Source organism: Haliotis asinina, chromosome 12 (assembly GCF_037392515.1).
Source record: "Haliotis asinina isolate JCU_RB_2024 chromosome 12, JCU_Hal_asi_v2, whole genome shotgun sequence".
In the NCBI taxonomy this organism is placed as follows: domain Eukaryota; kingdom Metazoa; phylum Mollusca; class Gastropoda; order Lepetellida; family Haliotidae; genus Haliotis; species Haliotis asinina.
Window position 1 is genome coordinate 40,244,725 of NC_090291.1, and position 22,982 is coordinate 40,267,706.

At 37.8% G+C, this 22,982-nt stretch overlaps 1 protein-coding gene across 1 annotated transcript in view; it reads right to left on the bottom strand.

Moving 5' to 3' along the window:
- Window positions 1-13,996: 13,996 nt before the first annotated feature.
- Window positions 13,997-22,982, bottom strand: part of LOC137258552 (zinc finger protein ush-like) — a 62,441-nt gene continuing 53,455 nt past the window's right edge. The window contains exons 3-7 of the mRNA XM_067796260.1: window positions 22,084-22,529; window positions 20,329-20,446; window positions 19,214-19,426; window positions 18,418-18,588; window positions 13,997-17,980 (exon numbers count right to left, since the gene is read on the bottom strand). Coding sequence (XP_067652361.1) covers window positions 15,114-17,980; window positions 18,418-18,588; window positions 19,214-19,426; window positions 20,329-20,446; window positions 22,084-22,529 — 3,815 coding nt within the window. The 3' untranslated portion in view covers window positions 13,997-15,113. The remainder of the gene's footprint in view (window positions 17,981-18,417; window positions 18,589-19,213; window positions 19,427-20,328; window positions 20,447-22,083; window positions 22,530-22,982) is intronic.

Consider the following 22,982-nt stretch of genomic DNA (forward strand, 5'->3'; position numbering starts at 1 on the left):
TGATTCTTAACATTCTTCGTATGTTAACCTTCCATTGATTACTGATTGTTAAACATCCTTCCATTTATTTCTGATTGTGAAACCTCCTTCCCTTGTTATCCTTCCATTGATTGCTGATTGTTAAACATCCTTTGTATGTTACCCTCCCAGTGATTGTTGATTGTTAAACATCCTTCCCAATTATCCGAATTTTTCTTGTATAGAATTTATTTATGCTGAGCTTTGGTTGTAAAGAAGTGTTCCATGAGACAAAAAACCTGCTAAACAGAAAACCTCACCATTCCATATGGTACATATTGTGGCAATCTGATAAGTAAGGTAATTTTTGTGCAGTATAAGCAATGGGGTAGCCTAATGGTTGCACTGACGAGACAGGTTTGATAACCCATGTGGGTACTATGTGTAAAGGTTGATTTCTGATGTCAGCCCTAATATTGCTGGAATATTGCTAAAAGCAGCATAAAACTTAACTCACTCACTCACTCACACACTCTTTTTGTTGTACAAGAAATGAGTTTGTTCAGCACACCATCAGGAAACATTGTTATAAAACTTGATTGATTTATTGATAAAGTTCTTTGTCCCATAAAAAGCAGCTGGTTTCATATCAGCGCTATGTATAATTCCTTGGAAATACTGCTTAGGGCTTAGTGCTGTCTTACTTGTACTGGTGCAAACCAATATTACAAAGTGCAACATGGTCATTAGTTTAATGTTCACCATGTGCAGTTAATTTTTCGTTAAGTTTTGAATACCTAAGGCACCAAAACATTGCTATTTATGGATATGTCTCTGTGTTGCTATGGTTTCATGGGCACCTCATCTCAGAAATATGTTTGTGTGCACCAAAACCTTTGACGTTTAACACACTACATTGCTACTGGGGTTTGGCTTGTGCAAGTAGGTTTTTATCTTAGGTTGCACCTGGTGCAATTAGGTTAATATCTTTTAAATCGACCCCTGCTGCTGCGAAATTTGACTTGATGGTGCACAGTACTGTTATGGAGAAGAGAACCGGGGAGTATTAGACATCAGAAAACACTGATTTCATAAATCTCTGCTAAATAAATCATTACTTCTAGTAATACCGTAACCTGAGCTGTATGAGAATTTCCATGCCAAGCTTGTGAAACAATCATGATTTGATCATCAGAAAGTCTTTAACTGCACAAACTTGATTAACATGTCATGAATCTTCTCCTGTGAAGTATTTCTCAAACAGTCCTGGAATGCATTGTTAATGTACATTTTTGTTCATTTGTTTGTTATTGAGTGCCTGTTTGTTTTATGTGCAATGTGAATTTCATGTTCTAAGCATGTGCTTAAGACCAGACCAGTTTTATGTCTTGTTTTACAGATTTTTGTGCTCTGTGAATCTAAAGGCAAGAGGGAAAAATAAATCACCAAAGTAAAATTCCTTCTAAATACCAAAGGCATTTTACGTTTGGCAATATTATACGATATTTATACAGCGTACGTATCCACGCAACTAGTGCATGCTCAAGGTACTAAAAAAAATTTAAATAATATTTTATGAAGTGTATAGGGGCAAGAAACAATCTAAAACGACAGATTCTTCCAAGTTTATGTTTTTGGTCAATACAAACATTAGGATTATATTTTTTGAACATGGAAAATTTTTTTTTTTTTTTTCTTATCCTTGATATAATATGATCAGCAGATCCATAAAACAAGACATTATATTGACATGACCTAATATTAAGGTGAATATTGGCACTGTATCCTGTTAGAGCCAAGCTGAAGTAAACTCTGATGACCTGGAAGAAATGTACACCTGTCCTCATCATACTCAAGGCGGTGATTTATGGTGGACATCACACGATATGAAAAATTGATGGACCAGGTGGTTTTTTTAGAGGACTATAGATTTCTTTTTCATAATCTGCTGTCATGATCACTATCTTAAGGCCTACATTTCTTTTAGTGTATCCAAGAAAATGATTTGCCGTGCAGATAGTGGGAAGATAGTTCGTCAAGTCGGTTATCTACAGGTTTTCATGTGTTTTGTTTCTGTCTGATACAGTGAAAATACATGAATTAGGATTAGATATGGTCAGATTATGTTTTTTGATGGATAAGACTTGCAGTATCTTCGCCAGATATAGTCAGAGAGAGTGTCACAACAATCATGAATCATGTGATAATGCAGCATTTCTTTCTGCTTGCTTGATAAAGAGCAAAATTTCTTTGAAAGTGCTGTTTCAGGCTTTTAGGTAGAGATTTGTAGCTTATCTTTATATTGATTTCATGTTGATTGACCTTCAAATTGGCCCAGTGAAATAGAAAATTGAATGTGACAGTGTCACAATATTGATTCAATATGATAAACAGAAGGTTCATATGAACGAAATTTTAATGCATTTTTGATGCTACAGGTATATGCAAGATTTCTTTCTTAAGCAATCATTCTTGGTCTTCAACAACCCATGTTTGTCGTAAGAGGCGCTGAATTGTTGATCCACGTCATCATGTCCCAGTTGCATAGATCAATGGTCATGTTGTTGATCACTGGATTGTCTGGTCCAGACTTGATTATTTACAGACCGCTGCCATATAGCTGAAATCTTGCTGAGTGTTTTGTAAAACTAAACTCACTTCTCACAACAACTGAGATGGAGGATACTGTCACACAAAGGATGTTTTTATGTTGTATATATATTTTACAACTTTACACAGAATAAAGTGCCTGTTTGTTACAGTCATGTTGAAGTCTCACCAACTCTCATTATACAAACTGCATGGCAATATTTCACCATGTATTGGTGTTCATTTTAATCTAATAAAATATGTATGTATACAGATATACTGAAACCTTTGCATCTGTGTATTTAATGTGTTGAATTTACCTCATAACATCGTATTCTGCATATTAGCAAATGGTCTTCAAAATGAGGTACTTGTCAAGCTTGTCATAAGAGTCGACTAACAGGATTGGGTGTCGCTGACTTGGTTGATACATGTTATTGTTTCTCATTTGTGTAGATAAATGTTCATCTTGTTGATCACTGGATTTTCTGGTCTTGCTGACTTGGTTGACACGTCATATCCCCATTGCATAGGTCAGAGGTCAGTTCTTCGTATGTTAACCTTCCATTGATTGCTGATTGTTAAACATCCTTCTCATGTTATCCCCCCATTGATTGCTGACTGTTAAGCATCCTTCCCATGTTATCCTCCCAGTAATTGCTGATTGCTGATTGTTAGACATCCTTCCCATGTTATCTTTCCATTAATTGCTGATTGTTAAGCATCCTTCCCATGTTATCCTCCCAGTGATTGCTGATTCTTAACATTCTTCGTATGTTAACCTTCCATTGATTACTGATTGTTAAACATCCTTCCATTTATTTCTGATTGTGAAACCTCCTTCCCTTGTTATCCTTCCATTGATTGCTGATTGTTAAACATCCTTTGTATGTTACCCTCCCAGTGATTGTTGATTGTTAAACATCCTTCCCAATTATCCGAATTTTTCTTGTATAGAATTTATTTATGCTGAGCTTTGGTTGTAAAGAAGTGTTCCATGAGACAAAAAACCTGCTAAACAGAAAACCTCACCATTCCATATGGTACATATTGTGGCAATCTGATAAGTAAGGTAATTTTTGTGCAGTATAAGCAATGGGGTAGCCTAATGGTTGCACTGACGAGACAGGTTTGATAACCCATGTGGGTACTATGTGTAAAGGTTGATTTCTGATGTCAGCCCTAATATTGCTGGAATATTGCTAAAAGCAGCATAAAACTTAACTCACTCACTCACTCACACACTCTTTTTGTTGTACAAGAAATGAGTTTGTTCAGCACACCATCAGGAAACATTGTTATAAAACTTGATTGATTTATTGATAAAGTTCTTTGTCCCATAAAAAGCAGCTGGTTTCATATCAGCGCTATGTATAATTCCTTGGAAATACTGCTTAGGGCTTAGTGCTGTCTTACTTGTACTGGTGCAAACCAATATTACAAAGTGCAACATGGTCATTAGTTTAATGTTCACCATGTGCAGTTAATTTTTCGTTAAGTTTTAAATACCTAAGGCACCAAAACATTGCTATTTATGGATATGTCTCTGTGTTGCTATGGTTTCATGGGCACCTCATCTCAGAAATATGTTTGTGTGCACCAAAACCTTTGACGTTTAACACACTACATTGCTACTGGGGTTTGGCTTGTGCAAGTAGGTTTTTATCTTAGGTTGCACCTGGTGCAATTAGGTTAATATCTTTTAAATCGACCCCTGCTGCTGCGAAATTTGACTTGATGGTGCACAGTACTGTTATGGAGAAGAGAACCGGGGAGTATTAGACATCAGAAAACACTGATTTCATAAATCTCTGCTAAATAAATCATTACTTCTAGTAATACCGTAACCTGAGCTGTATGAGAATTTCCATGCCAAGCTTGTGAAACAATCATGATTTGATCATCAGAAAGTCTTTAACTGCACAAACTTGATTAACATGTCATGAATCTTCTCCTGTGAAGTATTTCTCAAACAGTCCTGGAATGCATTGTTAATGTACATTTTTGTTCATTTGTTTGTTATTGAGTGCCTGTTTGTTTTATGTGCAATGTGAATTTCATGTTCTAAGCATGTGCTTAAGACCAGACCAGTTTTATGTCTTGTTTTACAGATTTTTGTGCTCTGTGAATCTAAAGGCAAGAGGGAAAAATAAATCACCAAAGTAAAATTCCTTCTAAATACCAAAGGCATTTTACGTTTGGCAATATTATACGATATTTATACAGCGTACGTATCCACGCAACTAGTGCATGCTCAAGGTACTAAAAAAAATTTAAATAATATTTTATGAAGTGTATAGGGGCAAGAAACAATCTAAAACGACAAATTCTTCCAAGTTTATGTTTTTGGTCAATACAAACATTAGGATTATATTTTTTGAACATGGAAAATTTTTTTTTTTTTTTTCTTATCCTTGATATAATATGATCAGCAGATCCATAAAACAAGACATTATATTGACATGACCTAATATTAAGGTGAATATTGGCACTGTATCCTGTTAGAGCCAAGCTGAAGTAAACTCTGATGACCTGGAAGAAATGTACACCTGTCCTCATCATACTCAAGGCGGTGATTTATGGTGGACATCACACGATATGAAAAATTGATGGACCAGGTGGTTTTTTTAGAGGACTATAGATTTCTTTTTCATAATCTGCTGTCATGATCACTATCTTAAGGCCTACATTTCTTTTAGTGTATCCAAGAAAATGATTTGCCGTGCAGATAGTGGGAAGATAGTTCGTCAAGTCGGTTATCTACAGGTTTTCATGTGTTTTGTTTCTGTCTGATACAGTGAAAATACATGAATTAGGATTAGATATGGTCAGATTATGTTTTTTGATGGATAAGACTTGCAGTATCTTCGCCAGATATAGTCAGAGAGAGTGTCACAACAATCATGAATCATGTGATAATGCAGCATTTCTTTCTGCTTGCTTGATAAAGAGCAAAATTTCTTTGAAAGTGCTGTTTCAGGCTTTTAGGTAGAGATTTGTAGCTTATCTTTATATTGATTTCATGTTGATTGACCTTCAAATTGGCCCAGTGAAATAGAAAATTGAATGTGACAGTGTCACAATATTGATTCAATATGATAAACAGAAGGTTCATATGAACGAAATTTTAATGCATTTTTGATGCTACAGGTATATGCAAGATTTCTTTCTTAAGCAATCATTCTTGGTCTTCAACAACCCATGTTTGTCGTAAGAGGCGCTGAATTGTTGATCCACGTCATCATGTCCCAGTTGCATAGATCAATGGTCATGTTGTTGATCACTGGATTGTCTGGTCCAGACTTGATTATTTACAGACCGCTGCCATATAGCTGAAATCTTGCTGAGTGTTTTGTAAAACTAAACTCACTTCTCACAACAACTGAGATGGAGGATACTGTCACACAAAGGATGTTTTTATGTTGTATATATATTTTACAACTTTACACAGAATAAAGTGCCTGTTTGTTACAGTCATGTTGAAGTCTCACCAACTCTCATTATACAAACTGCATGGCAATATTTCACCATGTATTGGTGTTCATTTTAATCTAATAAAATATGTATGTATACAGATATACTGAAACCTTTGCATCTGTGTATTTAATGTGTTGAATTTACCTCATAACATCGTATTCTGCATATTAGCAAATGGTCTTCAAAATGAGGTACTTGTCAAGCTTGTCATAAGAGTCGACTAACAGGATTGGGTGTCGCTGACTTGGTTGATACATGTCATTGTTTCTCATTTGTGTAGATAAATGTTCATCTTGTTGATCACTGGATTTTCTGGTCTTGCTGACTTGGTTGACACGTCATATCCCCATTGCATAGGTCAGTGGTCATACTGTTGATCACTAGATTGTCTGGTCATCTACAGAAGATATGGCTGGAATATGAGTGCAATGTTATGGCTAGACCAATTTTATTTCTTGTTCTGTGGATTTTTGTCCTCAGAAAGTCAAAGGCAGGAGGGACAAAAATAATATCCCTTCTAAATACTTTTGGTATTTTATGAATTGTATATAGGGCAAAATATACTTATAGGTTTATGTTTTTGGCAGTACAAACATTAGGGTTCTATTCTTTGAGCAGGGAAAATTATTTTTTATTTTTTTTAATAAAAATACATATCTGGAAAATAAGAAAAACAAATTGGTCTGGCCTAAACAAATAAACCAGGTCAGACTGCTCCATAAAATGAGTCCTTTCAATGGTCATGTGGACAAGGTGTCAGACCCGTCACCTGGTATCTGTAAAGGTCCAGGGTAGAACAGGCCTTCTGCAAACCCATGCTTGCATAACAGGCGACTATGCTTGTCATAAGAGGCGATTAATGGGATTGGATGCTCAGGCTTGCTGACTTGGTTGACACGTGTCATCGGTTCCCAGTTGCACAGATCAATGCTCATGCTGTTAATCACTGGATTGTCTGGTCCAGACTTGATTATTTACAGACCACTGCCATATAGCTGGAATATTACTGGGAGCGGCGTAAAACTAAACTAAACTCACTCACTCTTTCAGGTGGTCTGTTGTTTGAATATTGGACATTTTACTTTAGTGCCATCTGTATGGCACTGGTCTGTAAATAATCATGTCTGGATCAGACAATCCAGTGACTGACAGCATAAGTAGTAGTATAACCACAAACTCTATTTCAGGGACTCAATGAGTGAGCAAGTGAGTGAGTGAGTAAAGTTTCACGCTGCACTCAGGAATATTCCAGCAATATGGCGGCAGTCTATGAATAATTGATACTGGACCAGACAATCCTGTGATCAACAGCATGAGCAATGATCTGAAATTGGGAACCGATGGCAAATATTCTATCCCTTACCTTCATGGGTCCAGGTACTCAATGCCAGTCAGTTTGAACACGACAACCTGCGAAAAACATACCCTAACATTTTTCATAATGACTGTATCATCTGAGATCACAAAATAGTCACTGAAACAGTAAGACTGATTTCTGAAATCAGAAATACCTGTTATTCAGATGTCACAGTGTACACCTGTTCTGCATGTAAGAGAAACAAGCATGTTGTCTGGGTGCAGCCCTAACAGTGTACTTTTTCCTCCGTTACTAGATTTCAACTTTGGTATGGCAGGATTGAAAATACTTCCTAGTTTTTTCTGAAACTGATCAGTAAAGAAATGTCTAGCTGGTTAACTAGTGAAGATGAAAGATCATTTTACACACTAGTCCAGGGTAAGAAAATCCTGACTGGTGAACCTGTAACTGCATTGGCAAGTCTACAGTTGGACTGGCAATGTAAAACACTTTTTTCCATATTGCTTTGATATATCTGTATTTTACACAATATACTGTAATTTTTATGATTATGCCAGGCCTCCAGATAAGGGCCATATCGGCATATGTACAGATAAAAAAATATGCACAATAAGGTAAGAAATGAGTTAGAAAATGTGGCAGATATGCACCACAGCAACGGTGTATTGTCTTAGAACGTTTACAGATAGATCTGAAAAAAGTATTGTTTTATTTTTTTTTTTACCTGTTTACAAAAGTGTAGCAATGTTGTGCATATATGAAACAAAACATAAGATGACTGGTTCTCTGTGGAATTCCATTCAGTACTTTAAATATTCAGTACTCAGTACTCTCTTAAGGTATTCCAGTACTCCTGATGTTGAAACATAATCGGGAGCCCTGTATGTCAACAGTACTGTGAAGAAACATTGAAAATAATTCCCTTACATATGTACATAATTCTATTATGTATTGATAAATAATTTATTCAGTGCACCAGTCTTTGAGAACTGCTCCAGGGGCTGTTTTCCACATTACATTTTATGTGTTAATGAAGGCATGTACGCGACCCAGGACAAATGTTACACTTGAAACTGGTTGTATCTGCTAGATAAATTCAAGATGAAGCACAAGAAACCAGGGAGGGTTAACATCACAAGATAGTCAAATCACATCAAGGAGATAAGATTGTGCTATCAGATGCTGATTGTCTCCCCTTGGGATCTCTCATCAGACACTGTTGATATCATGCATGGTTCAGTACTTCCTGTTACCAGTTATCGCTTTTGGAGGCAATTTCGAGGTTATCTTATTTCTAATCCTATCTTTATTTGTCTTACTCGTCACACTTCTAACTGATGAAACTCGCCTGTGTTGCTCGTTTTGCAGTAGGTTAAAATCAATTTGTGCAGTTTTCGCCATGGGAAGCGCAGCTGAACATCATGCATGATGGGAATATTTTGAAGCAATTTAGGTTTCTTTTGAAATTTTGTGTTAATGTTCAAGCATTCTGAAATTTATTTGGCAGTTTGTCAACAAGCTGATAATAATGAAAACTGCTTTCTCACTTGCATAGGTTACTTTGTTGAATATTGCTTGATTAATCTTTGGGTGAGTTAAGGTGAGTTGAGGTGAGATATGTTTAACAATAAGTGTGACTGACTAAAGCAATTCAGGGATGTATGTGTGTGTGCTTGTACACGGTCAGATTTTATCCATTTCATCGTGCTTGCCTACTGAAATAATGTGGAATGTTTGGTACTTCGTTGTTTAATGCTGCATTCCACAATATTCCAGCTGTAATGGTCTGTAAATAATCAAGTCAGGATCAGACAATCCAGTGACTGACATCATGAGTTTCAAACTAAACAGTTGGGAAATAATGACAAGCATGAACAAAGTCAGCAAAGCTCACCAGTTGATTGTCACAAGCTTGAGCCGAAGACAAAGTCTGTCCGAGTTCTTCACAGGGCTTTTACATGGACACAGCACTCTGACACAGTATACACGGCCTATATTTTTCATAGTTTTTATAGTTTTCTTAGCGCAAAGACAGTTGTAAGTTAATGTAATGTATGGCACTTAGGACTATCTTAGCGCCAAGAGAGCTAAAAAAAATGTAGGCCCTAGTTCCCAACCAACAAAATCCAGTCACCCTGATGTTCATTCCAACTATATATGCAGGTGTAAGTCAAGTGTATTGCACATTGAGTGCATGGGTCCATGAGGCTTGGTTGATCCACACGTGCACAATTGTTGCAGTCACCAATCACTGGATTCTACGTGGTAGACTTGACTGATTTATTAAAGTCATAATGCAGTTAATCCTCATAATCTCCAGGGTATATGTTTTGTTAAATCTCCATTAGTGCCCGGGATGCATTTACAATAATTGTATTACCTCCCTTTGTTGGCTTTTTATCCAATCAAGTGTTGACGCTGCAAAGTTCTGTGTACCAATCTGAAATGATGATATTAAACGTGGCAACACAATTGTTTTAGAGGTACCCTGAAAGAGGTAGGAGGAGTTCTTGAATATAGATTTTGAAGGTTTCAGACTTACTTATTTGTCCGTATGTTTTTTACCCTAAATCTGATTCAAACAGTGAGCAAAATTTCAAAGCTGCATCCACCATTTTTGTTGACACTGGCAAGCTCTGGTTTACCTCATTGGCTGTTGCACAGAGGTGGATCCAGCAAGTGGCCTCTTGAGATTATCAAGGATAAATGCAACTGGAATATTGCCTAGGGCAGCTTAACCAACAAACAATACTGTATTCCATAATCAAGGGACACAACTCTGCATAGCAAACGGATGAGTTATACACAACTGAACCATTAGTGCCACAGCCAGAACATCTTCCACATATGCCACAAGAGAAACAAACCCAGTTATGGCTCATTTTAAACAAACACACAGCCCATCTGGCCACCAGGAGGAATAATATAACAAACATAATATCATTAACATGATATTTATTTTCGTAAGTTGTGCAGATTCATAATTTGCAAAGATATAATAACTATTTTAAGAGGTAATTAGGAACCTATCATACAGCCTTGGGCTAATACTTACAATATACACAGAAAGAGCTAGGGGACACAAAGATGAACACACACAAAAGCACTTTCATACACAGAAACTTGAACTCCATAAATTCAATTCCAATCAAGCGCAGTCTATTAACCAGTTTGAATCCACAATATCAAATTTCTCACAATCTTCAGTCAGCTGTGACATAACCATGAGAACACGTATCCCTTAATTGATACATTTTGACTAGGAATAACAGCATGGGTACTTCTATTAATGTTAATTTTGTTATTTGCCATATAGTTGCTCAGTCAAATGTTTGTAAAATCATAAACCACATTTACCATAAGAAGCACCTACAGTACGTAGAGAACAGATAAAGAGACTCTTGTTAAAACAAGACAATTATAAACTGTTTCTAGACTGAACATTGTTGAACATATTTTGTTCAGACATTGATAATGATTGACATAATGACACATAATGACACTTCATGATTGTAGTTCCATGGAAATAATATTCACTGCAGCTTTGTATGAAATATGGATTGTCACAATAACCTGTGGTTTTCATAGTGGGGACTTGAGATAATTTTCAGACTAGACTGGGAGTTTATTATTCAGCGTACTTAAGACAGTGAATACGGTAATAATTTTGGTTCGTCTGAAATAAACCTTTATAAATCATAGTCATACTGACATTTGAGTGATAAGCATTTTGTCTGGTTTAATCTGTCCATGATATGTATGGGGTCTAGTCTGTTGTACAGACCCTGAAGCAAATATATCCAAGAAAGCCCACGCAATGTGGCAAGTCTAGAATTCCTTGCAAGGATGGGGATATGCTTCCATATTTTAGAGTGTTCATGGATGATACAGCATAGATGCTGCTGATGTTGCCAGCATCAGGTGGCTGTGGGAAGGATCATGATGGCTACATGTAGGAGTCATTCGTCAATATTTGGCACAATAGCAAGATAGGACAGGGACATTAGCACTCAGGTACTCTGAGCCCAGGATGATCAAACAAACATCCTGAGCCTTGATTTTAAAAGTTCTCTTGGCCCTAATAGTCGTAAGTGCCATTCATTAACATTATCTTACGACAATCACAGCACTAAGAGAGCTTCAAACATCTAGGTCCTGTACTAAAGTTTCTTAAAAAACTAAAGTCTAAAGGGATTAGTCATTTACTACTGGGAGGGGTATCAATGAGATTAGGGGTGGGCAGGCTATGAAACAGACACAGTCAAAGAGTGTACCACCCAAATATATCACAGCTAATCAAAGAGTTGGGGAGACTGTATAAAAAGTGAAATTTTAATTATCAAATAATTTTGTTCTATACATTTTGGGATTTGTCATTTATAGGGGATGTTAGGAATAAAACCATTCAGACCCCTATTTTCATAACATGCCTACTTCCTGAAGACAAATCATAAACATATCAAGTCTTAAAATGTAGTACTCAATAATATAAGGGACTGCAAACATACTCTATTGATGTTGATTTAGTTACTTGCAACTTATTGAATCATTTATTGTTTTGGTTTTTTACTAAGAACATTGTTGATAATTAAAGGGTAATCTGTTTCAGGTGCTTAAAGTTTGATAATGACAACAGAGTTACTAACATGTGTGTCATGAGTTACTAACATGTTTGTCATGAGGTACTAACATTTTAAAAATAAATAGCCATAAAGTGACACTAGTCATAGGAACATATACAATTTGAAATATTATAAGTTACAAGGTCAGAAAGGTTTTATAAATGTTTATAGAGAAGTCATATGTGCAATCAAATAATACTTCCTTCCACATAGTTTTCAGGCAAACAAAACAATCCTGAACATTCAAAGGGGGGTAATTGTTATTGTCTGTGCTAATGATAAACACCAATAGTTGCTGATTCTAAACTACTCAAGATCAACTGAAATAACCTGAAAAACGTCATGGCAGTTTTTCACAATCCTCACTGTAATCTGACTCTAAATGTCATTTTATAAGTGTTGTTTCTGTTACAACCTGAAAATATTCCAGCCTGTATTAGGCACAAATGAAGATTACATGATTCACTTAAAATACATTACTGTATTCACCGTGATAAGCATCCAGGCTCCCAGAAATAAGTTAAACATGTTTCCAAAACTGATGATTCCCCCGAATGTTTTTATTATGGCAAATATGGTAGTGGGTTTTTGCACTAAGAAGTTATATAAAAAAAACAGAATGTATTATCTCCAGTCAAACTCAGATACTTTATTGCTATATCACTATGATAATGATTGCATCTATCAAAGGCAAGCCCTTATCTCTCTCTGAAGATTCTCCTGGTAAGTGTAAATACTGGTGTATATTCTGTATGGCAGTGTATTGACATTTTAAGGTGTGTTCAGATCTTAGGATTTCCATAGCTGAGATTATGGCACTGTACAGATCATTGAAGCACAATAATTTCAAATTTAACTGAAATAATAGAATTTTTTAAGATCAGTCAACACGCTCTACATAAATACTTTTCATCTTACACTTCCTCCCATTCCTGGTGTCTGTTGCTTTGAAAGATAAAAAAATGCATGTCTCCCTGTTGTTGTTTTTGTGAGCTCATTTTTCAATCCCAAAATATCACCCCAAATATTTAAATATTCATGATCTCTCAGTATTGTATACCAAGTCTTGTAAATAGAGTTGACACTATAACTTTCCTGTTCATTTTATTCAAATTTTGAAATTTACTATACTGAGGAAGACAACAACACACACAGCTGACAACATGTTGAGAAAGTACAATAGGTTTCTGATATATTTCAAATATCTTTTAAATTTATTCTACTTCAAAATCTTTCTTCCAAATATACAAACAACAAGCTTGTCATTACATGTGATCTGAGGCAACCATGAGCTAAATGTTCAGCGAGGGCTAGATAAATTTTATTTCTTGTTTTACGGATATTTTTTCAAGAATAAGAAAAAAATAGTAAGTTATTTTCCCTGCTCAAAAAATAAAATCCACTTTGCATTGGCCAAAACTTTAAACTTAGAAGAAAATATTCTTTAGGTATTTTTTGGTGTGTGGATATGTGCCCTATATAAATATCCTATAATAATAAATTGCCTAAACTAAATTACCTTAAGTATTTAGAAGGATTACTATTTCGGTGATTATTTATCCCTCCTGCCTTTAGCTTTTCTGAGGGCACAAATCCGTAAAACAAGAATTAAAATTGGTCCGGTGTAAAGTTTAACATTTGCTATTGCTGCAAGGATAGGTTAAAAAAGTACCGCCAAGGTTAAACACTTATGATGTTCTCATGAATATTCATACAACTGACAAAACAGTCTTATAGATGTACTCTCATTTAACAAGAAATGTTAACTACAAGTACACATATAACTGCCTGTACCTGAAAGTAACGTACTTATTGCAGATCATTTATATTTTATTCAATATAAACTTAGTGTTTCACCAAGGAGCCCAAAAGGGCAGGGTGACAGAATTTCAAAAGGGGCACCCTAATGCCCAATGACAGAATTCCAAGCATTATTCACGAATAAAATTCTTCAAACTCAAAAGAGCACAGTGGTTTCACCGAGCATCAACATAAAATAGAAACTTAATTCACCAAGTGATAATATCAATTCTACCATGAATCAAGAAAATATTAGATTCTGAAGGAAGGACAGGGTGCCATATGAAAGAAAAGGGCAGTGCACCCTGCCAAAATGCCTAGGATATACACTAGAATTGCTTGTGTGTGAATGTGTGCATAGGTCCACTAGAAAGACACCTAGTAAGTATCCGATAGGGAGTTTTGTGTAGAAGCACTATAAGATCACGTTGTACAGGCCAGGGTAATAACAAATAGACCCTTGACAACAGGCAAACACAGCACAAATATAAACCATGTCAGATGTAATTAGCACCCTGGACATGTCAGAAGCACTTCTTGGGAGAATTTCTTACAAAAAGGGAAGACCTTGGTAATCTGGACCCTGGCCTAACCATGTCAGAAACTTTAGGAGCACTTATTGGAAGAATGTGGTGTAATACATTAGAACCTTGTTAATCTGGACCCTGGCCTAACTATGTCAGAAACTATATAAGGACTGATTAGAAGAGAGTGTTCTAATACAACACTGAATCTACCCTGGACTAACAATGTTGGTATCTCATTAAACTGAACCTTGCAAAATGTCCATAAATAATCAAAGTAGTATCAATATTTACCACAATTCTATAATCCAGAAACCTGCATATCAACTCAATGGAATTATGAGGAACCAGATTAACAGGGTTTAACTTTAGATCATTTCACAATTTCTCATAACTGACATGGCTAGTCTCTTGAAAACAATCCTAACTCATTTCCTGTAGGATATACCGGTACAAGATTACCAGGAATAGGATCATATGTGGTCTGGATTACTAAACTTAAGACCATACAAGACATGTTTATCAGAATGTGTGTAAGTATGCAAGGGTAAGATATAAAAAAGCAGTGATAAATATATGTGATGGGACAGAGTGCTAACTAAACCATTTACGGTAATACTCAAGTGTGAGTAATAATATAATATATAACAGTTTCTGTTTGGTTCAAGACCAATTCCTCCTTTTCAGATTTGTTAGGTGTGAAAGAGGTAGAGACATGCCTTCAAACTTGACCAATCACACAGCATGACTAGTTACACAGTCATATATCTCGACCAATCATGTGAGAAATTAGTTGCACATTCAGTTCATAACCTGCTGGACTCGCTAAGCTGAGGCAGAGGGACTAAGTTCCTCGCCTGTCTTAGCTGCAGTACAGTAATACTTCTTATGGGCCAAGAAGGTGGCTGGGTACGTGAAACTAATATCACAATTCTTGCAATACTTGGGACCTTTGTCTGTCTTTGGTGAGGTGGGTTCAGGGGAGACAACTGATGTTCCCACACTCGAGGGTGGAATCAGGAAGTATGGAAACACAGGCCCAGATGAGAACATAATGGAATGTGATCCGGATCCATTTGAAATGTCCTTCCGGAATATATCCGGGGAGTGTTTATCGTGCCCTGATCCATGTGATGTTCCATCCATGGGGGATTTGGGTTGAGATTTAATGGGGGGCGATGTGGGCGGGTTGAGTGGGGAGAGATGGGAGTTGGGGGATACACGAGAAAAAGGAGATGCTCGTACACTCTGTGCCCCATCAGACTTAGGCGTATAGGATCTGTCCTGAGTGTTTTCTCGCTTTACATTTTCTTTATTTGGACTTGAAGGAGAAAGATCCCGGTCTTTATCTTTCTCCAAAGCAGCATCAAAACCAGGGTCAATGGGTTCGGACTTAATGTGTACTGTACTTTCCTGACTTGGAGGTCTTTGGTCAGGTGTGGGAGATTTCTTGGGGCTTGTAGGACTAGGGCTTGACTGTGGAGGTGTGTGGATGTCCTTCACGTGAAAAATAAGATCTTCTTTTGACTTGGCCATGTAGGAACACTTGTGGCATTTCAGAAGGTCCTGTTGGTATTTCAGGGCCATCTCATGGATTCGCATGTGGACATTGAGGAACTTGAGATTTGGGAAAGCTTCACGACACACCGGGCAGTGTTGTGTTTGTTGGAGAGAACCAGGGGAGAGGATGTATTCAGTCTTTTCAAATGATTTACGAGATCTGCGTCTCTTGTAGGGTTCATTCTTTAATCGAATCAGCTCAGCTTCCATATCAACAGGCCCATGGGATGTCTGGCCATTTGTCTGAATTGGCATCAGCGCTGGTTCTTCATACTCTATCATGCTATCATCTGTGAACTCTTCACCATTGTCAATATGACTTTTCCCATGCATTCGCATCCCCCGAACTGTATTGCCACGGTAACCACACACTGTACACCTGAATGCCCTTGTAGGTGCATGCACCTTCATATGGTCTGAGAGTCTGGTATCAGTCTGGGTGACATAGTCACAGTGTGGACATCTGAAGAGAGGCATGGATGTGGACTCCCCACTACACAGATGAAGCTTCAGGAGGCGAGATGTTGTGAACACACTCTCACACCTATCACATCGGAAGTCCACGATTTCAGGGGTTACTGGTGTTTTCGGTGCTGGAGATTCTTGTTGACATTCAGAAGCCTGAATGACTATGGAGTGGCCACTGTCCTTACCATGTGGACAGTAAAATTCCTTGTGAGCCTTCAGAGTGCTTGCGGAGCTGAACTTGATCTTGCAAGGGACACAGAAGAAGCGATAATAGATGTCCTCAGATGAGTCCATTTCTGATTCTGCTTCCTTCTGTTGGTCAGGATTTGAACTCAGTACTTCTGTGTGCATTGGTGATACAGAGTCAGGACTGCTCTTTGGACTTCTCAAACTCTCGGATTTCGGGGGAGTTGAAAATTTTGCTTTTTTACCTGAACAGTAGTGTTCTTTGTGGATGAGATAGTTCTCATGTTTGTAAAACACTATGTTACAGTCTGCACATTTGCTGATGGTTGCTACAGCTGAGGGAGGCTGCAATGTTGCCACTGCTTGCGCCGCCACACCTGCCACAGACATTGGCAAGAAGTGGGGGTTGAGGCCCTGTAGGTACGGACTTGTTCTGTGTCGTACATGCTCCGGTGATCGGGACCGAGATGACAAACTTGGAGATGTGTTATGTGGTGACTTAGATCTGGAAACTAGCTGGGGTGACCTTGAACTTTCATGAGGTGATCTCGAGTGATTTGAGGTAACAGATTTAGGAGAGGTTAAAGGTGGAGACTTGCATTCTATGAGTGAAGGAAATTCTTTGAGAATAGCTTGACTCGTAATGAGTTTGAGAGAGTCTTTAGCCATGTTTAAGATCTTGTTTGGAGATTTCTCTTTCTCGGGGCTGTCATCTTTCTTTTTGCTCAAGTCCAGGGGTTTTTCTGAACACAAAGCTGCAGATTTTGACTTCTGGTGTGCCTCAGTTGGTACTTTTGTTGGAGATGGAGAAGGTTCTTTCAAGGCTGTAGATGTTGAGCTCACAGGAGGAGGAGCAATTACCGGCTGGACAATCACAGTTGGCATGGTGATGCCCATATCACTGGTTGCCATCACTGGAGCAGCAAATATAACTGCCGTCTGCCCCGGGATCACAGCAGCTGACGACACAGCAGAAATAACAGTCTGCGTCATGAGGGGTCCGGACGGGAGGAAAAGATTCCTGTGTGGCTCAGAGGGTTGTGAAGTAGGGGAGCTGTGTGATGAAGTGCTTTCAGCACCCAATTTGTCTTCCCATGACTCTTTCTTTGGGGTTTCAGATACATCAGATCCATTTCTTTTGTTGCAGTAGAATTCCTTGTGACCTTTAAAAGTGCTTAGAGATGAAAATTGTATATTGCAGTCTTTACAGTAGGTCTCAGAGAGGGGTACGGGGACATTGCCAACTTCATCATTGTCATCTGAAGGTCGGTTGTGGATGCGTCGATGACGGTTAAGGCTCGAAAGTTTATCTGCAGTGTATGAACAGTGAGGGCACTGGAACGTTTGACCCATTTTGGAAACTTTTGGTGGTGGAGAATCTTGATCCTGTTTGTAGGAAGGACCATCAGTCTCCAAAGGTCGTTTTAGTTTTGACTTCTCGTCTTCATCTGCTGTCACAGAAATTTCTGCTTTAGAATCTGAAATAAAGAGAATCTTTCATAGAGCATAGGTTAGGCAGGTTTGGCAGTAGTACTTTTACATTTCATTTCTTCTCACCATACAATGAAACAATAGAAAAGAATAAAAAATACCTCATTTACAAAGATATTCAGAAAAGTCTTATGGTAATACATACGAAATATTCCATACTAAAAGTATGTGGTTAAAGGGTTCACTCATCATGCTGAAAACCCAGGTTCATTCCCCACATGGGTATAATGTGTAAAGCCAATTCCTGATGTCCCTCACTGTGATATTGCGGGGATATTGCTAAAAGCTCCCTCACTCATACTTAATGGATACATTTCAAGAGAAATGGGATAAATTCCTTTGACCCTTCAAATTTCTTGCAAAATTTGGCAAAAAAATATTTAAGGGATGATTTCAAAAAGTCAGAATCAGATGTATCTCTTACCCTCATCAGTATCATTTTCATCAGCATTCCGACCGCTGCCGTCACCCTCCCTGGCAGTCTTCTCGCCCAAGTCTGGGGGCTTCTTCGAACAGTAGTATGCCAGATGACCTTGAAGAGTCCTTGGACTACTGAATCTCACACTGCAGAATGGACAGCCATATATGAGGGCAGCTGAAACAGAATACAATGCTTTAAATAAAAATTTCATCCTGGCTTATTTGAATGCTTTTACAGTGAAACTATGTTGATATGAATGATATATTGCCATCAACATGGCTAAGCTGCTGGATGCTAGTTGAAGTACTTCACACTGATTTTAGTTAATTTGCAGCAGGGTGAAGCAAACAACGGCCTTGCTTTTGCAAGAAGAACAATTAAAAACACCTTCTTCCTGTCGCCCACTGTCTTTCTTTTACAGGCACCATTGTTTGAAATAACTGCCTGTCTGACTGACTGGTATAGGTTATTTTCAACACCGACTGCCAGATTCTCAAATTAACCTGCCTAACAGTTAGAGTAAAATTTAGACATGTATATGAAGATATTCATCAGTTTTAATTTAATTATATTAAGTATATAATTAGTGGGCAAGTAAGTTTTACACCTAACCAGCATTGTGGTCTGGCGGAAAATTTTGGGAGTTCCATACCTAATACATAACAAAATCACAAATGATGTTCACACACTGAATATAGCAATATACAGCACATGATACAATTATTACAAAACCTACAGAAAGAGCATATTGTGAGTATACTGTGGTAAATGCTAGTGCATTTATTGACAATGTCCTCACCATGATTTGTGGGTGACCTTGACCTTTTTGAAGGCGGCACCGCTGATGGTTCTGGTTTGACTGGTTCCTCTTCCTGAACTGGTGGCGGGGGAAGGGCAGGTACAGGAGAACTTGACTGTGAAGGAGATTCATTTTCCGCATGGTACAGGAATGAGCCAATCAGCTCTGAGCCTTCCTCCAGATCAGACACAACCTCGCACCATATCCGGTCACCTGAAGGAGGACATGTCTCTCAACTAGCTGTTTGCATATCTACCAGCAATTTTAACTTTTGTTATGAAACATTTCGCAAAGAAAAGACCTGTTGAAAATTTTACTATGAAAAAGTTCACAAAGAAAGATCAACAGGAGTAATGCTGCCATACAGTCTGCTCTACCATTATGAGCAGTGTAATAATTTACAGGCTTGTATACGCTTGTCTTGATCTCTTACAGTTACACAAGGCACATAAGAAGACACAATGCCATTAAAAAGTGGTCAAATGTAACATACATTGTATTTGGGATACACTTTTGGAAGCCATGATGATTAACAGTGTGCTGTGATCAAGTGCCTGAATTGTACTCAACCTAACAAAAGATCTAGAATGTGTTCTTTACCATGAAAGAGTAATCCCAAATATAATATGATACATGTGCGGTTGTTCTCAATTTTTCTGCCCCCAAACAACTTTTTCATATCATCTGTATGCTGTTTTAAGAAAGAACAAAAGAAAGATCACACTAACTTGTGAATTCACATGAACAAGTTAAAATCTTAGTCAGTACTAACTGTCGACAGGATTAAACTTCCTGGGACAGGATTAAATATTTTTAGAAAGACATATATTGATACAAAATGAAGGTATTTCAATATTTCTGTTCTAGTCAAGCAATATAAACGTTGCTTATAAATTATCAGTTGGACCAAACAATCCAGTGCCTGTTACCATGAGCTGTAATCAACTCAACTATGATATAATGACATGCATCAACCAAGTTGTCAAGCTTGACTATATGGTTAGCTGTATCATATGAGAATCACTGGTTGCTGAGAACCAATTCAATCAATTATGAGGTTCCAATTATAAGCATGTTAGCGGCCAAGTCCTGGAACAGACAACTATTTTCCTCACCTTCAAGATGTACACATGTGTTTTTGACAGCATTGTTAGTTGCCGTCCTCAACAAGGCAAGCCAGGCACCAGACTGTGCTGTCACATTCACAAGTATTGGTTCCGTTTTTCCAGAAAACTGAGGGATGAAAAGTGTCTGGTTAAATATTGCTCTAGAATTGCTGATTTAATATGTTAATTAAATGAAAAATAATAGGGTGTTGAGAGAAAACTAGTCCCTTCTAGAACACGAGTCATCAGAAGATGACATATCCCCCGGCCCCCACATGTTTGAGAGGACAAATAATCTGAGAGTTACTCATTGTTTTTTCAGACTAAGTTTGAATTGTTTCCATGGAATTCAGGAAAATCATAAATGCCATATATCTGTAACCAGCAAAGTTACAATTTCATATATCTGTCAAGATCTGTTGAAAGATATGAAATGGTTTTCGAGTTGTGCTCTGGGAATGAAACTCACCCCTCCATTTTGAGACTAAGTCTGAAACATTTCCATGGAAACTGAGAATATAATAAATCACAGAAACCTGTAGAGAGCAAAAGGCATCACTTTGGGGTCTGCAACACATATCTGCCAAGTTTTACGGACAGATATTAAGAAGTTTTTGAGTTCTGCTCCGGAAACGAAACACACCTCTCACTTTTCAGACTAGGTCCTAAACGTTTCCATCGAAACTGAGAAAATAAGACATCACAAGATCCTGTACATAGCAAAAGGCACCACTTCAGGTTCTGACTGATATATCTACCAAGTTTTGCAGAGAAATATTGAACGCTTTTTGAGTTCTGCTAGGGAAACGAAACACACCTCTCACTTTTGAGACTATGTCTGAAACATTTCCATGGAAACCAAGAAAATAATAAATCACAAAAACCTGTAAATACCAAAAGGCCCCATTATAGGTTCAGATTGATATATCTACCAAGTTTTGCAGAAAAATATTGAACGGTTTTTGAGTTCTGCTCCGGAAACGAAGCCCACCCCTCCATTTTGAGACTATGTCCGAACGTTTCCATGGAACAGAGAAAAAATTAAATCACAAAAACCTGTACATCGCAAAAGGCACCACTTTAGGTTCTGACTGATATATCTACCAAGTTTTGCAGAGAAATATTGAACGCTTTTTGAGTTCTGCTCCGGAAACGAAACATACCTCTCAATTTTGAGACTAAGTCCGAAACGTTTCCATGGAAACCCAGAAAATAAGAAATCACAAAAACCTGTACATAGCAAAAGGCACCACTTCAGGTTCAGATTGATATATCTACCACGTTTTGCAGAAAAATATTGAACGATTTTTTAGTTCTGCTCCAGAAACGAAGCCCACCCCACCATAAGACTAACACCAAAATATTCCATGGAAAAACAAAAAAAATATAAATGCCAAAAATCTGTAAATAGCAAAAGGCACAACCACAGGCTGAGATTACTATATCTATCAAGTTTGGTCTAAAAATATTGAACGGTTTCTGAGTGATGCTCCGGAAACAAAATTATTACAGACGGACGGGGGATGTACGGACGGACAGACGAGGCGTCAACTATATCCCCCCGCATTACATGCCAGGGGGATAAAAAGTACATAACAGTACATCTTTCTTACACTAGATTTTTACTTAATACATTTAATTCAGTTTGGTCCACTTTCAAAACTCTCCTCAGAGACTTTGTTCATACTGTCATTCACAGAACGAATGAATTTATGAGTTTAAATATCTGCAAGAAAATGGCAACGAAATTAGACTTCTGTTCACCTGTAGTATCAAATCGCCAACTCTGACTTTATCAGCTGAGGTTACCTCCCCTTGAAAGGGTCCCAGACTGCTTCCAGCTTGGAGTGGAATGGCACAACAGACTACCCAGCACACCGCCGTGTTTCCGTGCATAGTTATCTCAACTCGTTTTAAATACAGAACATCCTTCGGCAACTGCAGTTGATTTGCTAAGCCCTGTAACATTGTCGGGCTTGAGGAATCTGTATTAACTTCCTGTTTTACTTGCACATTGTCCATGTCTGACATATTTGGCTGATCCTCCTTGCCACCAGGTGTCTCTGTACGACTGTCACTCGAGTCTAAGTTAGATGGTGCTGGGGACTGGATGCAGCGTGATGATAGTGAGGTGGTCTCCCCTTGATTCTCCCCCTGGTGGTGACTACCTGTGGGACTTGCCTCACTAGCTGTTTCCCCATTTCCTGAAACTAGCAAAACATACTCATTTGAAAGTCTGGACCTCATAAATGTGATCATAATGTAATTTGATATTTTGTAGTTATGTCACCTCAGTGAAAACATTAGAAAGGTTAAGTTCAATTTACAACATTATAAGTTACATAAACAAACCTCGAGAGTACATGAGCCCATTGACCCCGAGGGACCAGTGAACAACATATTTATCTTACTGAACACCCGAGTTTTAATTTCGAGCTCTTTGAAGCACTTTGAGAGCCAAATCGCCACTTTGCAGACGACACAGATTTAGAGTTATCTCCCTTCCATCGATTTTCGATCGCAAAACATCAGTAATTTCCGTGCTTCATGTGTGATTAAATGGTATTCGAGACAAAGAAGTACTACCATGAAGCACCAGAAGAGTTCAAAATTTCCAGCGATGTACATTGAAAATAATACATCGCCTGTAAGCGGGGTACATG